This window comes from Aquarana catesbeiana, linkage group LG06, assembly GCF_042186555.1.
Source record: "Aquarana catesbeiana isolate 2022-GZ linkage group LG06, ASM4218655v1, whole genome shotgun sequence".
Lineage (NCBI taxonomy): Eukaryota > Metazoa > Chordata > Amphibia > Anura > Ranidae > Aquarana > Aquarana catesbeiana.
Window position 1 is genome coordinate 6,370,183 of NC_133329.1, and position 18,840 is coordinate 6,389,022.

General features: G+C 42.6%; 1 protein-coding gene across 1 annotated transcript in view; it reads left to right on the top strand.

Moving 5' to 3' along the window:
* Positions 1–18,840, top strand: part of LOC141148142 (pancreatic secretory granule membrane major glycoprotein GP2-like) — a 74,245-nt gene that overhangs the window by 14,254 nt on the left and 41,151 nt on the right. The window contains exons 6-9 of the mRNA XM_073635330.1: positions 1,080–1,100; positions 4,740–4,760; positions 10,928–10,951; positions 14,850–14,942. Of these exons, the coding sequence (XP_073491431.1) occupies positions 1,080–1,100; positions 4,740–4,760; positions 10,928–10,951; positions 14,850–14,942 (159 nt within the window). The remainder of the gene's footprint in view (positions 1–1,079; positions 1,101–4,739; positions 4,761–10,927; positions 10,952–14,849; positions 14,943–18,840) is intronic.

The following is an 18,840-nucleotide window of genomic DNA, read 5'->3' on the forward strand; positions in this document are numbered from 1 at the left end:
TTCAAAAAAGTGTGTTTTTCCCCTAAAAATTGTGTTAGCAAGACCACTGCACAAATATGGTGTTACATAAAGTAATGCAATGATCGCCATTTTATTCTCTAAGGCAGTGGTCATCAACTCCTGTCCTCAGGGCCCACTAACAGGCCAGGTTTTATGTATTACCTTGGGGGAGATGCAGACTAGAATACTGCAATCACTGATCAGCAAATTATATCACCTGTGATGTATTTCAGTTATCTTGCAAACCTGACCTGTTAGCGGGTTATGAGGACAGGAGATGATGACCACTGCTCTATGGTGTCTGAAAAAAAATATATAATGTTTGGGGGTTCTAAGTAATTTTCTAGCAAAAAAAAAATGATTTTACCTTGTAAACAACAAATTTATTTGAAAAATAGGCCCGGTCCTTAAGTAGTTTAAAGTAAAGGGTTACTTTTCTAGGTTAGGTCAGGGATGAAGTTTTAATGTTAAAGTGGCAGTAAACTCCCTTAGCTGATTTTTTACCTATAGGTACAGTAAATATCTCCTAAACGTGCAATGTTTAGGAGATATTTACTTGTGAAGGCCCCGGTGAGGTCACCGGCACCTGCGCTCTGAAGGAACGGTATATCCTTGTGATTCCTTCAGAGCCTTGTGTCGTGAACAGAAACTCCTGCGCATGCTGTCCATTCCAAGGACCAGAGCCTGTGGATCTGGAAGGAAAACCGGGTGAAGATCGAAGCCCTGTCAGCGGTGAGGGCCTTGTTTTAAGGTAAGTTTCACATACTAGCACACTATAACATTGCCTTGCAGGAGGAATTATTATTATTTTTTTTTTTTTGCGAGTTTATTTCCGCTTTAAGGGTTAGACTTTAGGGGTGAGCTAAGTGTTTTGTCCAGGGAAGGGACAGGTGAATGATAATTGTTAGGAATGGGTTAAAGTTGGGGGACCATGAGAGCCTACAGTGATTATCTCATTTTCTTCAATCCCAAATTCCCAACCCAAAATGTTATTAATCCAAACCGGACAAGTAACAATGAAGAATGTCATCATGTCTGATAATATGTATTCATTTCATATCATTTATTCTATTTTACAGGTCCGATTCCCACCACCCCTCGTAAGTGTTTTATTCTTCTATCAGATCACAATGGTGGAAGTCCTGTGGATTATTTTATACTTGTACAATATAATGTGATGATCATATCATTGATTAGTTGCTCTTGTTGTACATTATATATGGTGATGAGTAATCCATCTAAGATTCCGTACACTTTTCTTCTATTTTTGTCCCTCAATAGGGATGAGCTTTGAGTTTGAGTCGAAATCATGTTCGACTCGAACATCGGCTGCTCACCAGTTCGCTGAACAGCGAACAATTTGGGGTGTTTGCGGCAAATTCGAAAGCCACGGAACACCCTTTAAAAGTCTATGGGAGAAATCAAAAGTGCTAATTTTAAAGGCTTATATGCATGGTATTATCCAAAAAAGTGTTTGAGGACCCGGGTCCTGCCCCAGGGGACATGGATCAATGCAAAAAAAAGTTTTAAAAACAGCTGTTTTTTCGGGAGCAGGGATTTTAATAATGCTTAAAGTAAAACAATAAAAGTGTAATATTCCTTACCTAGGGGGTGTCTATAGTATGCCTGTAAAGGGGCGCATGTTTCCCGTGTTTAGAACAGTCTGACAGCAAAATGAAATTTCAAAGGAAAAAAAGTCATTTAAAACTACTCGTGGCTATTAATGAATTGTCGGTCCGACAATACACATAGAAGTTCATTGATAAAAACTGCATGGGAATTTCCCACAGGGGAACCCCGAACCAAAATTAAAAGAAAAAAATGACGTGGGGGTCCCCCTAAATTCCATACCAGGCCCTTTAGGTCTGGTATGGATATTAAGGGGAACCCCGGCCAAAATTTTTTAAAAAATGGCGTGGGGTCCCCCCAAAAATCCATATTAGACCCTTATCCGAGCACGCAACCTGGCAGGCCGCAGGAAAAGAGGGGGGATGAGAGAGCGCCCCACCCTCCTGAACCGTACCAGGCCACATGCCCTCAACATTGGGAGGGTGCTTTGGGGTAGCCCCCCAAAACACCTTGTCCCCATGTTGATGGGGACAAGGGCCTCATCCCCACAACCCTTGCCCGGTGGTTGTAGGGGTCTGCGGGCGGGGGGCTTATCAGAATCTGGAATCCCCCTTTAACAAGGGGACCCCCAGATCCCAGCCCTCCCCCCTGTGTGAAACGGTAAGGGGGTACAAAAGTACCCCTACCATTTCACAAAAAAAGTGTCAAAAATGTTAAAAATGACAAGAGACAGTTTTTGACAAGTCCTTTATTTAAATGCTTCTTCTTTCTTCTATCTTCTATCTTCCTTTGGTTTCTTCCTCCATCTTCTTCTACTTCTGGTTCTTCTGGTTCTTCTGGTTCTTCCTCCGGTGTTCGCGTCCGGCACCTTCCTCCACGGCGTCTTCTTCCCTTCTTCTCCTCGGGCGTTCCGCATCCATGATGGCATGGAGGGAGGCTCCCGCTGTGTGACGATTCCGGATGAGAACACCGGAGGAAGAACCAGAAGAACCAGAAGAAGAAGAAGATGGAGGCAGAAACCGAAGGAAGATAGATAGACGAAAGAGGAAGCATTTAAATAAAGGAATTGTCAAAAACTGTCTCTTGTCATTTTTAACATTTTTGACAGTTTTTTGTGAAATGGTAGGGGTACCCTTTACCATTTCACACAGGGGGGAGGGTCGGGATCTGGGGGTCCCCTTGTTAAAGGGGGCTCCAGATTCTGATAAGCCCCCCCGCCCGCAGACCCCCACCACCACCGGGCAAGGGTTGTGGGGATGAGGCCCTTGTCCCCATCAACATGGGGACAAAGTGTTTTGGGGGGCTACCCCAAAGCACCCTCCCAATGTTGAGGGCATGTGACCTGGTACGGTTCAGGAGGGAGGGCGCTCTCTCGTCCCCCCCTCTTTTCCTGCAGCCTGCCAGGCTGCGTGCTCCAAAAAGGGTCTAGTATGGATTTTTGGGGGGACCCCAAGTAATTTTGTTTTTTTAATTCTGGTTTGGGGTTCCCCTGTGGGGATTTCCCATGCCGTTTTTATCAATGAACTTTTATGTGTATTGTCGGACAGACAATTAATTAATAGCCATGAGTAGTTTTAAATAACTTTTTTCCTTTGAAATGTCATTTTGCTGTCAGACTGTTCTAAACACGGGAAAAAATGCGCCCCTTTACAGGCATACTGTAGACACCCCCCAGGTACGAAATTTATAGGAATATTACACTTTTATTGTTTCACTTTAAGCATTATTAAAATCACTTCTCAGGAAAAAAACGACCTTTTTAAAACTTTTTTTTCCATTGGTCCATGTCCCCTGGGGCAGGACCCAGGTCCCCAAACTCTTTTTATGACAATAACTTGCATATAAGCCTTTAAAATTAGCACTTTTGATTATTCATGTACGTGTCCCATAGACTTTAACGGTGTTCACGTGTTCGAACAAATTTTTTGCCTGTTCACAAGTTCTGGTGCCGGGGCGTGTTCGGCTCATCCCTATCCCTCAATACACATCTAGAGAAGTTTCCTAAAGGGAATACTGTAGAGGAACATGTGTTCTATACCTGTATGAAGACTCACATACTGTACCTTGCAGAGACCTCATGAAACCCCCAAACCCCCATTTTTTGGTTACAGCTTTGTTATTTGGGTTTACACACACTTTAAAGTTAGATGGAGAAGTGTTTGGGTTAGGCTAACTAGTTAGGGTTATGCCCCGTACACACGACCGGATTTTCCGACAACAAATGTTGGATGTGAGCTTGTTGGCGGAAAGTCAGACCGTGTGTACGCTCCATTGAACATTTGTTGTCGGACTTTCCACCAACAAATGTTGGCTAGCAGGCTCTCAAATTTTCCGCCAACAAATGTTTGTTGTCGGACTTTCCGATCGCGTGTACACAAGTCCGTCGGACGAAAGTCCATGCATGCTCAAAATCAAGCCGGAAGCGCTCTGTCTTGTAAAACTGGCCATCGTAATGGAGATATCAAGTACTTCACTACGTTTATAATTGTTGGCCAACATTTTTGTGACCGTGTGTATACAAGACAAGTTGGAGCCAACACCCTTCGAACAAAAATCCACAGTTTTGTTGTCGGAAAGTCCGATCGTGTGTATGGGGCATAAGAGTTAAGTGTTGGAGTTAGGGCATCATGGTAAGTTGACAGTTAAGGATTCATTTTAAGGATTAGATCAGGGATGAAGTTTCATCATTAAGGGCTAAACTTTAGGGGTAGACTAAGTGTTAAATCCAGGGACTGGACAAGTGAATGATCATCCAAGATTCCGTACACTTTTGTCCTGTTTTTGTCCCTCAATACACATCTAGAGAAGTTTCCTAAAGGGAATATTCTTGAGGAAAGTGTGTTCTATACCTGTATGAAGACTCACATACCTTGCAGAGACCTTATAAACTCCCCCAACCCCAGGTTTCTGTAATAAGCCAGGTGAATGATAATTGTTAGGGATGGGTAAAGTTGGGGGACCAAGAGAACCTACAGTGATTATCACATTTGCTTTGATCCCAAATTCCCAGCCCCAAATTTCAGACATCCAAACTGGACATACAAGTAATAATGAGGTACATCAACGTGGATCACTCTTCGGAGATCAAAGGACATGTGAATGAGCCCTTAAGGGGTATATGTCTGAGAATATGTATTCATTTGATTTGATTTTTTTTTTCTATTTTTCAGAACCTATTCCCACCACTCCTAGTAAGTGTTTTATTCTTCTATCAGATCACAATGGTGGAAGTCCTGTGGATTATTTTATACTTGTACAATATAATGTGATGATCATATCATTGATTGGTTGTTCTTGTTGTACATTATATATAGTGATGAGTAAACCATCCAAGATTCCGTACACTTTTGTCCTATTTGTCCCTCAATACACATCTAGAGAAGTTTCCTAAAGGGAATATTCTAGAGGAACGTGTGTTCTATACCTGTATGAAGACTCACATACCTTGCAGAGACCTCAAGAAAACCCCCCCAACCTCAGGTTGCTATAGTAAGCCAATGTCCACAATAACCTGGAGCTGAACACTCAGGGCAACTCTTCACTGCTCCTGCTAATTTGTCCATCAAGCTGTCCTTCATAGATATGAGCCAATAAGATTTAAGAGGCGGGAACAAAACAGCCCCAAACTCTGAACTACAGGCTCTTTTTTATAATAAAATCCTAATTCTCAACAAGGTATGAGAGATATTTAGGGGTCCAAGGGGCGATCTGCTTAAAATGGAACCATTGTGTTCATGCCAATCAAGCTGTAGCAGCTGGATCCATTATTGGTTATCTTCCTGAGTCATTATATGTGAAAATTAGCTCTCTTCCCTTTTATTGGGGACGTCTATAAGTGCAGCCACCTAGTAGTCACTGACAATGGTGGTGGGCTTATCTGGAAGTGGACAGACATATTATTTACTCCACCTGTCTGAATCATAAAGCACGCCTTTCATCTGTCATACGATTTAGTGTGTTCTGGAAACTTTATAGTTGGGAAAGCCTATTCTAATATTGATTAGTGGTTCCCAATGGATAATAGCTATTATGCCGTGTACACACGGTCGGACTTTCCAACAGCAAATGTTCGATTGGAGCTTGTTGTCGGAAATTCCGACCGTGTGTAGGCTCCATCAGATTGTCCGACACACAAAATTTGAGATCTGGATCTCAAATTTTCTGACAACAAAATCCTTTCTCGTAAATTCTGATCGTGTGTACACAATTCCGACGTACAAAGTGCCACGCATGCTCAGAATCAAGCAGAAGAGCCGCGCTGGCTATTGAACTTCATTTTTCTCGGCTCGTTGTACATGTTGGACGTCACCGCGTTCTTGATGTTCAGAATTTCCGACAAGATTTGTGTGACTGTGTGTATGCAAGACAAGTTTGAGCCAACATCCATCGGAAAAAAAACATGGATGTTGTTGTCGGAAAATCCTATTGTGTGTACGTGGCATTACAGTAGGGAACAGACACAAAAAAATATACACTCAGCATCTTTTACAATAATCGTTCTGTTTTAATTTAAAATAATATCCAAGCTTAGTAGAAAAAACAAACAAAAACAGCAGCTAAGCACTAAAACCCAGATATTGGGCACAAGAACAAAAATAAGAAATATAAAGTGCAGCGCTATAAATTAGACCATCAAAATGACACAAATAGTATAAAGTGCAAATGTGCAAAAATTAGCTGTGACTGCTATACAATATTCCATAAAAAGCCAACATAACACAAAGATAAACACATTAAATTGTAATTTCCAGTGACATATAAAGTGCAAAATAGTAAAATCGAATAATTGTGCACATGAAAATGTTCATAGATGGTTTGAATTCAGTGAGAGAGATCCTTTGTGGAATATGGAACCTGGATCAAATGCTTGACCACATTAAAACCCTCACCGCTGTTAGGTAAGAGGCTTACCAGAAAGCTTATTCAGGGGGGTCACAAGCTCTTGTTGGATCTGAGATCCACTGGAAGGATGTCCTGATGTCCTGAGCATCTCCCACCAGAAGCCTCCTCTGCTGCCACTTCCAGCAATTTCTCCTTTCTACTTCCTCCTCTGTTTTTTATTTAATAAAAAAAAACCCTTTACAACCCCTTTAACTGACAGATCCTCGACAGATCTGGCTCTCTGTGGAGCAATCGCTGGTGGCTGGTGGATATCTCAGCGGCTGGCCACGCGCACCGACTCCGGCGACATGGTGCGGGTGCACACATGCGCCTCCAGCGATGCGTGCGTGCCTCCTATAGCTGTTAAAGGGACCGACGTACAGCTATGGCAATTTGCACAGCCAACCTGCTGCAGTATGACTGCGGCGGATGGTCGGCAAGCGGTTAAAGTGATTATAAAGGCTAATAATTTTTTATTTTTTTAAATAAAAAAGCATGTCATACTTACCTGTTCTGTGTAATGGAGAACCTCCTTTTCTGGGTTCCCCCGCTGGTGCTCCTGGCTCTCCCTCCACCGAGTGCCCCCCATAGCAAGCAGCTTGCTTGCCCCCATAAGACATGCAGAGCGGGCCTCAGCCCCACATGCTGCTCCCTCGTTACTGGCTGTGATTGACCTGCTGCTCTAACTGAGCCAATGAGGAGGGAGCCGAGAGAGCCTAATCTCTTGTGCCTATTGCTAGATGGAGATTGGACTCAGATATGTATTTAGGGTGGGCTGTGGGGGAGCTACATGCAGAAGGTTTTTACTTTCTGTGAAGTTGGGGTTATTTAGCTCAAGTGTAGCACCCATTAGCGAGAATAGGCCACTCCAAATAGTTCAATTTCAGGGCTTGTTGGCCCACTTTTATTAAAGAAGAAAGATCCAACATAGTTCCAGAAATGAAAACAAAGGGTTTTCCCCCGCAGGGGCTTTTCACCATCAGCACCAAATAACACGATATTCAGCCTACTGGCTTACAAATGCAATATTGCGAACAAAAATACCAAGCCAACTGGCTCTATTTAGCAGCAGCACCATTGTTCAGGCTCCTACATGGAGCCCTCCTGATGCCTATCAGCGACCTCAGGCTTAGGTCTCCCAGTGCACTCCTGCACTCTCTGACTTCTTCCAGTGCACACCTGCACTCTCTGACTTCTGCCAGTGCACACCTGCACTCTCTGACTTCTCCCAGTGCACACCTGCACTCTCTGACTTCTCCCAGTGCACTCCTGCACTCTCTGACTTCTTCCAGTGCACACCTGCACTCTCTGACTTCTTCCAGTGCACTCCTGCACTCTCTGACTTCTTCCAGTGCACACCTGCACTCTCTGACTTCTCCCAGTGCACACCTGCACTCTCTGACTTCTCCCAGTGCACTCCTGCACTCTCTGACTTCTCTCAGTGCACTCCTGCACTCTCTGACTTCTCCCAGTGCACTCCTGCACTCTCTGACTTCTCTCAGTGTACACATGCACTCTCTGACTTCTCCCAGTGCACACCTGCACTCTCTGACTTCTCCCAGTGCACACCTGCATTCTCTGACTTCTCCCAGTGCACTCCTGCACTCTCTGACTTCTCTCAGTGCACTCCTGCACTCTCTGACTTCTCCCTGTGCACTCCTGCACTCTCTGACTTCTCACAGTGTACTCCTGCACCCTCTGACTTCTTCCAGTGCACACCTGCACTCTCTGACTTCTCCCAGTGCACACCTGCACTCTCTGACTTCTCCCAGTGCACTCCTGCACTCTCTGACTTCTCTCAGTGCACTCCTGCACTCTCTGACTTCTCCCAGTGCACTCCTGCACTCTCTGACTTCTCTCAGTGTACACATGCACTCTCTGACTTCTCCCAGTGCACACCTGCACTCTCTGACTTCTTCCAGTGCACACCTGCACTCTCTGACTTCTTCCAGTGCACACCTGCACTCTCTGACTTCTCCCAGTGCACACCTGCACTCTCTGACTTCTCCCAGTGCACACCTGCACTCTCTGACTTCTTCCAGTGCACACCTGCACTCCCTGACTTCTCTCAGTGTACACCTGCACTCTCTGACTTCTCCCAGTGCACTCCTGCACTCTCTGACTTCTCCCAGTGCACACATGCACTCTCTGACTTCTCTCAGTGCACTCCTGCAGTCTCTGACTTCTCCCAGTGCACACCTGCACTCTCTGACTTCTCCCAGTGCACACGTGCACTCTCTGACTTCTCCCAGTGCACACCTGCACTCTCTGACTTCTTCCAGTGCACACCTGCACTCTGTGACTTCTCTCAGTGTACCCTGCACTCTCTGACTTCTTTCAGTGCACACCTGCACTCCCTGACTTCTCTCAGTGTACACCTGCACTCTCTGACTTCTTCCAGTGCACTCCTGCACTCTCTGACTTCTTCCAGTGCACTCCTGCACTCTCTGACTTCTTCCAGTGCACACCTGCACTTCCTGACTTCTCTCAGTGTACACCTGCACTCTCTGACTTCTCCCAGTGCACTCCTGCACTCTCTGACTTCTCCCAGTGCACACATGCACTTTCTGACTTCTCCCAGTGCACACCTGCTCTCTCTGACTTCTCCCAGTGCACACCTGCACTCTCTGACTTCTCCCGGTGCACACCTGCACTCTCTGACTTCTTCCAGTGCACACCTGCACTCTCTGACTTCTCTCAGTGTACACCTGCACTCTCTGACTTCTCCCAGTGCATACCTGCACTCTCTGACTTCTCTCAGTGCACTCCTGCACTCTCTGACTTCTCCCAGTGCACTCCTGCACTCTCTGACTTCTCCCAGTGCACACCTGCACTCTCTGACTTCTCCCAGTGCACTCCTGCACTCTCTGACTTCTCCCAGTGCACACCTGCACTCTCTAACTTCTCCCAGTGCACACCTGCACTCTCTGACTTCTCCCAGTGCACACCTGCACTCTCTGACTTCTCCCAGTGCACTCCTGCACTCTCTGGCTTCTCCCAGTGCACTCCTGCACTCTGACTACTCCCAGTGCACTCCTGCACTCTCTGGCTTCTCCCTTGCAAGCCTGGACTCCTTTGGGATGGTGGAGCCCAAAAAAATGGTCAGGTGTCTACATATAGCCCATCCCACACCTGACCAGTCAATGTACGGGTGATTCTCAAAATCAGGACCCAGGATTGGGGATTTCATTCCATCCGGATTGCTACGAAATCCCCGGGCTTTTCTAAGGAATGAGGATAGGAATAAGGAATGAGGAAACTCTGGAGCCCCTCAACCTTCCTGGATGAGAATCCTGCCCTGGTGGGGCACCACGCTAAAACATTTGCCATATAGAATGCAGTAAAGTAAAAAAAAAACTTCTGCCTTTACCACCACTTTAATATTGGAATTGTACTTTTAAGGTAACAAGGTATAAATCTGCATTTATTTGTTCATTCATTTATTCTCTCCTAATGTAAAAAGTGATACTAAATGTTAAACATCTAAATACAGTAACCGCTTCAGGCCCGGAAGGATTTTCCCCCTTAATGACCAAGCCATTTTTTGCGATACGGCACTGCTTTGCTTTACCTGAAAATTGCGCAGTCGTGCGACGTTGTACCCAAACAAAATTTACGTCCTTTTTTTCCCCCACAAATAGAGCTTTCTTTTGGTGGTATTTGATCACCTCTCCGTTTTTTGTTTTTTTTTGCGCTATAAACAAAAAAAACTTTTTTTTTTTTACTTTTTGCTGTAATAAACACCCCCAAATGTAAAAAAAAAATTAAAAAAAATAAAATAAAATAAATTCTTCCTCAGTTTAGGCCGATATGTATTCTTCCACATATTTTTGGTTAAAAAAAAAATCGCAATAAGCGTATATTGATTAGTTTGCGTAAAAATTATAGCTTCTACAAAATAGGGGATAGATTTATGGCATTTTTATTATCTTTTTTTTTTTACTAGTAATGGCGGTGATCTGCGACTTTTAGCGGGACTGCGACATTGCGGCGGACAGATCGGACACTTTTGACACATTTTTTGGGACCAGTGACATTTTATACAAAGATCAAAGTAAAAATAGCCACTGATTACTGTGTAAATGTCACTGGCAGCGAAGGGGATAAACACTAGGGGGGGGGCGATCAAGGGGTTAAATGTGTTCCCTAGGAAGGTGTTTGTAAGGTATGTGCAAAACATAAACAGGCTGGCTTCTTATCCGACTCTAAAAGAGTGCAAATAGGTCATCAAAACATCATTCATGCCGTGCGCAACGTATAAGCAAAGCATAGAAAACAATACAGCTTCATAAAGATTTTACATCTCTTTCCCAATCGTAACAGAGCTCATTAATTATTTATTGAATAATTCGACTAATTGATGGTTTACTGTAAATGTTTTCATGTTATTAAAAGTTTTGATTATCTGATGTAATCAGAAAATAATACGATCCGCTGTATATCCCATCGACATGTCATCTGTTTTTATTCTCTACAGAATCCGGTTCCTTCGCCACCGCTAGTAAGTTTTTGTATTTTTAGTTTGTTTGTTTTTACTTTATTTTATTAACTATTCAGAGCCCCATCTAGCTATGAAGTCATACACTAATTAATAATTCAAATATAATATACTAGTTACCAATAATCTAACTACACACAAAGTATATGCATACAGTACACACCCAAACAAAACTAACAGTAATACAAAAAAAGAAAAAAAGAAATAAAATAAAATAAAAACTTAAGAAATAACAATAAAAATAAAATAAAAGAAATAACAATATCAATAAACACACAATAATAGCCTTCAAACACCTTCATTCTCATACCTTGTAAAAATTATTTCTTTCTAAAACTGGTTTATGCTAGACATGTGCACTGCCGAAAAATTAATTTTTTTTTTTTCTTTATCGTTTCATTCTGTTGTTTTTCTTTTTCTGTTTTTTGGATAATTTGTTTTGATCGATATTCATCATTTCAAATGAATTTGTAAATTTGGATACATTTTAATTCTCTTCGTATAGATGCAGTAATCATTATTTTCATAATTTGTAAATTCAGATAAATTCAAATTCATTACGTTCCATTCGTATACAGTAGATGCGGTATTCCTTATTTTTTGATCATTCGTAAATTCAGATAAATTTGAATTTTGTTACATTCCATTCATATAGATGTGGTATTCCTTATTTTCATAATTCCCAAAATTTGGGTAACTTTGAATTTGTTACGTTCCATTCGTATAGATGCGGCATTCGTTATTTAGAAAAAGTGCCCATTTGGATAAATTTTAATTTGTTGTGTTCCATTCATATATATGCGGTATTCATTATTTTCATGATTTGTAAATTTGGATAAATTTGAATTCATTACGTTCCATTCGTATACAGTATTCGTTCATTCGGAAATTCGGATAAATTTGAATTTGTTACACTCCATTCATATAGATGCGGTATTCGTTATTTAGAAAATTCATAAATTGTGATACATTCTAATTTGTTACGTTCCATTCGTATAGATGCGGTATTCATTATTTCCATCATTCATAAGTTTGGATAAATTTGAATTAGTTACATTCCATTCATAAAGATACGTTACGTTCACTTCGTATAGATGCAGTAATCATTATTTTCAAAATTTGTAAATTCGGCTAAATTCAAATTCATTATGTTCCATTCGTATACAGTAGATGCGGTATTCGTTATTTCAATCATTCTATTCAATTTCGATCAAATTTGAATTTGTTAGATTCCATTAACATAGATGCAGTATTCGTTATTTAGAAAATTTGTAAATTCTGATGAATTCTAATTCGTTACGTTCCATCCGTATAGATGCGGTATTCATTATTTCAATCATTTGTAAGTTCGGATAAATTTGAATTTGTTACATTCCATTCAAATAGATGCGGTATTTGTTATTTAAAAAATGTGTAAATTTGAATAAATTTGAATTTGTTACGTTCCATTCGTATAGATGTGGTGTTCATTATTTCAATCATTTGTTTTTTGTTTTTTTTAATTTTTGTGTCTTTTTTCAACCTGACTATCTATGTAACTATATGTGTGCTCCAGCAGGAACATGACTGGTCCGGTGCCGCTGATCCATGCATTTTCATGGCACACCATTCTTGTAGTCTCCTCAAATGGTGACAAAACAGTGCATGTATCCTTTTATCAGCAAAAAAAAATAAAATAATGTGACGCTTGCTCGGTGCTAATAAACAATACTAACTATAACAAACAAGTCTAATATAGAGTGCAATATTCAAAGAAGAAAATCTTTATTAAAAAAGTGCAAATAAGCAATAACATCAAACATTAATGACTTCCCACCCAGGCCAATTCTGACATTTCTCTCCTACATGTAAAATTCATCATTTTTTTTGCTAGAAAATTACATAGACCCCCCGAACATTATAAATGTTTTTTTTAGCAAAGACCCTAGAGAATACAATGGTGGTCATTGCAACTTTTTATTTTGTACGGTATTTGCGCAGCAATTTTTCGAACACATTTTTTTTTGGGGGGGGGGGGACAGTTTCATGCTTTAAAAAAAAATTAAAGTTAGCCCAATTTGCATAATGTGAAAGATGAAGTTACGCGAGTAAATAGATACCTAACATGTCACGCTTCAAAATTGCACACGCTCGTGGAATGGCGCCAAACTTTGGTACTTAAAAATCCCCATTGACGATGCTTTAAAAATTTTTTACTGGTTACATGTTTTGAGTTACAGAGGAGATTTAAGGCTAGAATTATTGCTCCCGCTCCAACGTTCGCGGCGATACCTCACATGTATGGTTTGAACACCGTTTTCACATGTGGGCGGGACTTACGTATGCGTTCGCTTCTGAGTGCGGGCACACAGGGACGCTTTAAATTTTAAAATTTTTTTTATTGTTAATTTTACTTTGCCTTTTTTAGTTTGATACTTTCAAAAAAAATTTTGATCACTTTTATTCCTATTACAAGGAATGTAAACATCCCTTGTAATAGGAATATGGCACGATCGGTCCTATTTACAGTGAGATCTGGGGGGGTCAATAAGATCCCATATCTCACCTCTAGGCTGTGAAGCCTGAAATAAAAAAATAAAAATAAAACAATCTTGGCTTCCCAGCCGAGGCGACGCCATGTGTTTGAATACAGAGTGTGATGTCATAACATTGCGCCTGGCCTCCGAACGATCATAGAGACTCCGGCGACCATCTGGTCCGCTGGAAATCTCTATGGTCACCATCCGGGACAGGCGGATCCTGTCTCCGACTCACCGATGGAAGCAGTGAGTCGGTAGAAGCACCGGAGGGCGGCGGGAGGGGGGCGTCCCCTCTCGCCGCTCGTAAGAATGATCAAGCGGTGGAACAGCCGCTATGATTGTTCTTATGGTGTAGGGAATCGCCAGCTGAAAAAGACGTTATCTGAATTATGTCTGTAGCTGCACCCATCATTCAGATATACCCCTGCAAAGTCAAGGACGTCCTATTACGTACCTTGGGCGGGAAGAGGTTAATAACTTTCATAGAAATGTGCAAATATTTTTCAAGCATAAAGTGTAAAAATACACCAAAGTGATAATTAGTGAAAAGATCGTGTCTAATCATAAAATTCAGATAAACAGTTCATGAAGTAAAGTGCATGCAGGTGCAAAAAAACAAAGAAATCCGATTCATCCAAGTGTTTCCACCATCCGCTGTGCGCTATTAGTTTGCCCCAGCCTCTCACCTCATTTCCAGAGGTATCCAAGACAAGACGACACCAGTATAAGGATCAGTTTCCAGGCTCATCAAATGCAGATTACATGTAATAAAAGAGGGGGGGTGTAATAGTCCGACGCAATTTATTTTAAAAACAAGTAGTAACTCACAGTTTAAAATAGCTCAATACAGCTTCACAAACGAAGGGACAAACAAAGGTAATTCTGAAAGGGACTTCCGGTCTCGGCCGCAACCGGAAGTAATGACCCCCTGGCTCCCTCTGACGCGTTGCATCACTGAACACGTGACTTTATCACCAAACAATAGTGAAAAAAAAAAAAGTCCAGTTCATACAAAATTTAAACCTAACATCAATAAAATTGTATTGAAGATGTTATCACTGTTTTTTTGTGACAAAATCAAGACTGGAAAAATCTCCTGCTAATGATGGCCAAGGAGAGACGCAATATCATCAGTTTTTGTTATGATAGAAGATAATATTTAGGATTTGCAGTTATAATTCTCTGCAGACTAGATGATTGTGTTTGCAAATACACATAGGGAATTAAAAAATTGCAACTCTACAGATTCATTGGATTTCCAGACCAATTCATTCATTCTACGATACACATCATATTTCTTAGTACATCTTTATATTATCTGACTTACAAAAAAAATCCCATAAGTTTGATTCATCCCTATCAGCATCCTCTGTTCTCTTTAGATGTTTCACCACAGATATGTAAAGCGGACGAAGAATGGCAGCTGAGGAACCAACAATATGGATGTTTTTGCAAAGATCCGTATAAAGTCACGGGTATGTATGCAAGAATTTAAGGAGTCACTCCAGATTTTCACATAATTTCATAGTTTAAATCTTCTAGCATTGCAAACAGGGGTGTTGCTAGATCTACAAAAGATCTGGGGCTAGAGCCCACAGCAGCGAAGTAAAGAAAGTCATACACTTGGGCGGGCATACATATGTATATAATATACGTGTGTGCGTACATATATATATATACTGTATAATACATATATTATCATTTCATCAGGGTTGAGCCTCCCCCTTACATCAGAGTCCCTAGAGAGCCTCCCCCTTACATCAGGGTCCCCATAGAGCCTCCCCCTTACACCAGAGTCCCCAGAGAGCCTCCCCCTTACATCAGGGTCCCCATAGAGCCTCCCCCTTACATCAGATTCCCCAGAGAGCCTCCCCCTTACATCAGGGTCCCCAGAGAGCCTCCCCCTTACATCAGGGTCCCCAGAGAGCCGCTCCTTACATCAGGGTCTCCAGAGAGCCTCCCCCTTACATAAGGGTCCCCAGAGAGCCCCTCTTACATCAGGGTCCCCAGAAAGCCCCCCTTACATTTGGGTCCCCAGAGAGCCCCCCTTACATTCGGGTCCCCAGAGAGCCCCCCTTACATCAGGGTCCCCAGAAAGCCTCCCCCTTACATCAGGGTCCCCAGAGAGCCCCCCTTACCTCAGAGTCCCCAGAGAGCCGCTCCTTACATCAGGCTCACCAGAGAGAAGGCAGGCAGTGAGATATGATGTCATCTCTCTGATGCCCACGGCTGCACAGTGAGAACGGAACATCAGTGATGCAGGGCGGGTGGTGAGAGATAATGTCATCTCTCTACTCTCTCGCCCGTCCGGTTCTCCTGTGCTGCCTGAACGCTCTCTGGTGCTGCCCCCCGTACTCGCGGCCTGGCTGCAGAGAGGCCACGACCACTGCCGTCTCAGAGAGACTTAGGGCTATGGGCCCCAGATTCGGGGCCAAAGCCCCAAAAGCCACCCCCTAGCAACGCCCCTGATTGCAAATATTAGCAAACCATTTAAAACCTCAGCATTTTTTTGCTGTTTGTAACCAGTGGTGGCTGGTGCTAAACTTTTAATTTTGGGGGGCGGCGACAAACAAACCCCCCCGGTCTGCACTCACCCCTCCACGTTTGCGGTGTCATGGCTTCCTCAGCTTCTTCTCCCGGGCAACTCAATCCCAACCCAAAGACAATAGCAAATATTGAATCACTAGTGTCACAAGTGGGTGTGGCCCGAGCTCAAACTTTTTCAAGCCAATTAGAGCCTCCAGCTCTAATCATGTGGGTTGAAAAAAAAGAACAGTCCGGTGCCCTGTATTTAACCCCGCATGCAAACTAGGGGGGGTGGTGCCCCTGCACCCCTTATGGACCAGCTGCTCCTGTTTGTAAAACCACTGGAGAGTAGAGATGAGAGAACTTCTGAAACATTTAATCGATTGTGCTTTGGCCAATTTTTTTTTTAATATTTTCAAACTTCTGAAATTCAGAATTTCCAAACCAGTGTTCAAAAAGCAAAGAGTAGTAAATGATGCAAAATTGGGCAAAATGGTTTGGGAAACTCATGTCAGTCCCGCACGATGGGTATGATGAGGCCAAGACACAGTCCAAGCCACTTCGTACCAGAAATACATTGATAGAAAAGGGGTGACTGGTGAAACTGGTAATCAAGCTAAGAAAACAGTCCAATATGGTGGGACTGGTGGTCGGGATAAGAAAGCATTGAACCTGGTGGGACTGGCAGTTAACCTTAAGAAGGGTGCAGCCTAGTGAGATTGACAGTCAAGATGGTGGAACTGGAAGTAGTCTAGGAAAGAGTAGACCCTGGTGGGCCTGGCAGTTAAGCTAATGAAGGGTGAAATCTGGTGGAACTGGCAATCAAGCTAAAGATGCCTAGGTAACAGTAAAAGGAGACATAACCATAAAACACAACAACGCTCACAGTGTGCCCACCCTATAGTGATAAAATGTCATCTACCAGGTTAGAAAAGAGGTATTGAAAGATGCTTATCCCCGAAGGTATAGGAATAAAAATGTCAATTATAAGAAAAGCTGACACTGTGATCCTGGCAAGGCTGCTTTCATTTGTGGGCTGGAAATCCACAATCTGTAAAATAGGAAGGGAAGGGAAGAAAGCTCCAAACCGGCATAGTGTAGCACAATTTATTAAGCAAAATACCATATAAAACAAATAGAACTCACAAGTGGGTGACGGGGAGATAGAGGATGACAGTCCGCAGTGGATTGTAATGAGCTGGGAGCTGTGTGGTAGTCCTTGGTGGAGAAGAAAGCCGGCTGTGGTGGGGAGCAAGATGAGCCTGGAGTCCGTGCAGGGAGACCGGCTTCAGGCTGCCCTGTGTGACCGTGATGGTATATCCGGAAAGCGGTTGTCCGCCTAAAAGACGATGTGTCCAGCTGGAGTAGTGAGAGGAGCTGTCAGTCCAACCACTGTGTGAGCCAATCGGGACGTGTAAAAGGAGATATAAGGCAGAAACAGCCTTTAGAGCAGCCTTTGGTTCCTTTCTCCCAGAAGCCTTTTGGAAATCCAAACTACAGTGCCTTGAAAAAGTATTCATACCCCATGAAATTTTCCACATTTTCTCATGTTACAATCAAAAATGTAAATGTACTTTATTGGGATTTTATGTGATAGACCAACACAAAGTGGCAGATCATTGTGAAGTGGAAGGAAAATGATAAATGATACAAATAAATATGTAAAAAGTGTGGGGGGGGGGCATTTGTATGGCGCCCCCCCGGAGTCAATACAGAATGTAGAACCCCCTTTCTCTGCAATTACAGATGCAAGTCTTTTTGGTGATGTCTCTACCAGCTTTGCACATCTAGAGAGGGACATTTTTGCCCATTCTTCTTTGTAAAATATCTCAAGCTCTGTCAGATGGGATGGAGAGTGTCTGTGAACAGCAATTTTTAACTCTTGCCACAGATTCTCAATGGGATTTAGGTCTGGACTGTGACTGGGCCATTCTAACACATGAATATGCTTTGATCTAAACCATTCCATTGTAGCTCTGGATGTATGTTTCGGGTCGTTGTCCTGCTGGAAGGTGAACCTCCGCCCCAGTCTCAAGTCTTTTGCAGACTCTAACAGGTTTTCTTCTAAGATTGTCCTGTATTTGTCTCCATCCATCTTCCCATCTTTAGATTCGGGTCTAATGTCCCCCCAAGAGACACAGACTCTGGGGACCCTGTATGTGCCATATTATAAATAGTGACTGATTCATACTGTTGGGACACATATTGTGAGGAGATGCTGATGTCAATTCCAGCCAGTCATTCCTGTTTGACCCTCAAGACAGAGCCTCGTCTCGTACTTGGGGGGAGAATTATTCGTATGGGTTTCTTGTTCGGCTGATCGGAGTGTTCGGCATCTGCCTTTGTGTTCGGAAATGGAATGTCCTAAACGGCTTTAACCTCTTTCATACTCGGGGTGTCGTTACAGAGGTATGGGCAGAAAGTTGGAGGAGGAGTTTGTAGAAGCATGACATTACACCCCCAACAAACTGATTGTGGATGCAATGCTTTACAGGTTCCTATAAAAATAATAAATGCAAAATATGTGCATTTGTTTTTTAATTTTTTTAATAAAGGTGAACTTAGCCTTTAAAACTAAATACCTGAAGCTTTTCCCCACAGATGCTTGTGCAATGCACTCCTATGCTGAAATGTCATCTGCTTCAATCTCAAAAATGTAATTTAATTAACAGGTCCATTCCCCCCACTCAGAAAATGTTCTACTGAGCCTCACACTCAGGTTAACCTGAATTTTTGAACCTCTAGAATTTTTTTAACCTTTAAATCTGAGGTCTGCTTTTTAGTATGGGAGCCACATTGTATACTTTTCGAACATTTTGTGGGCCAAAAAAAAATGAATGTCCTCTC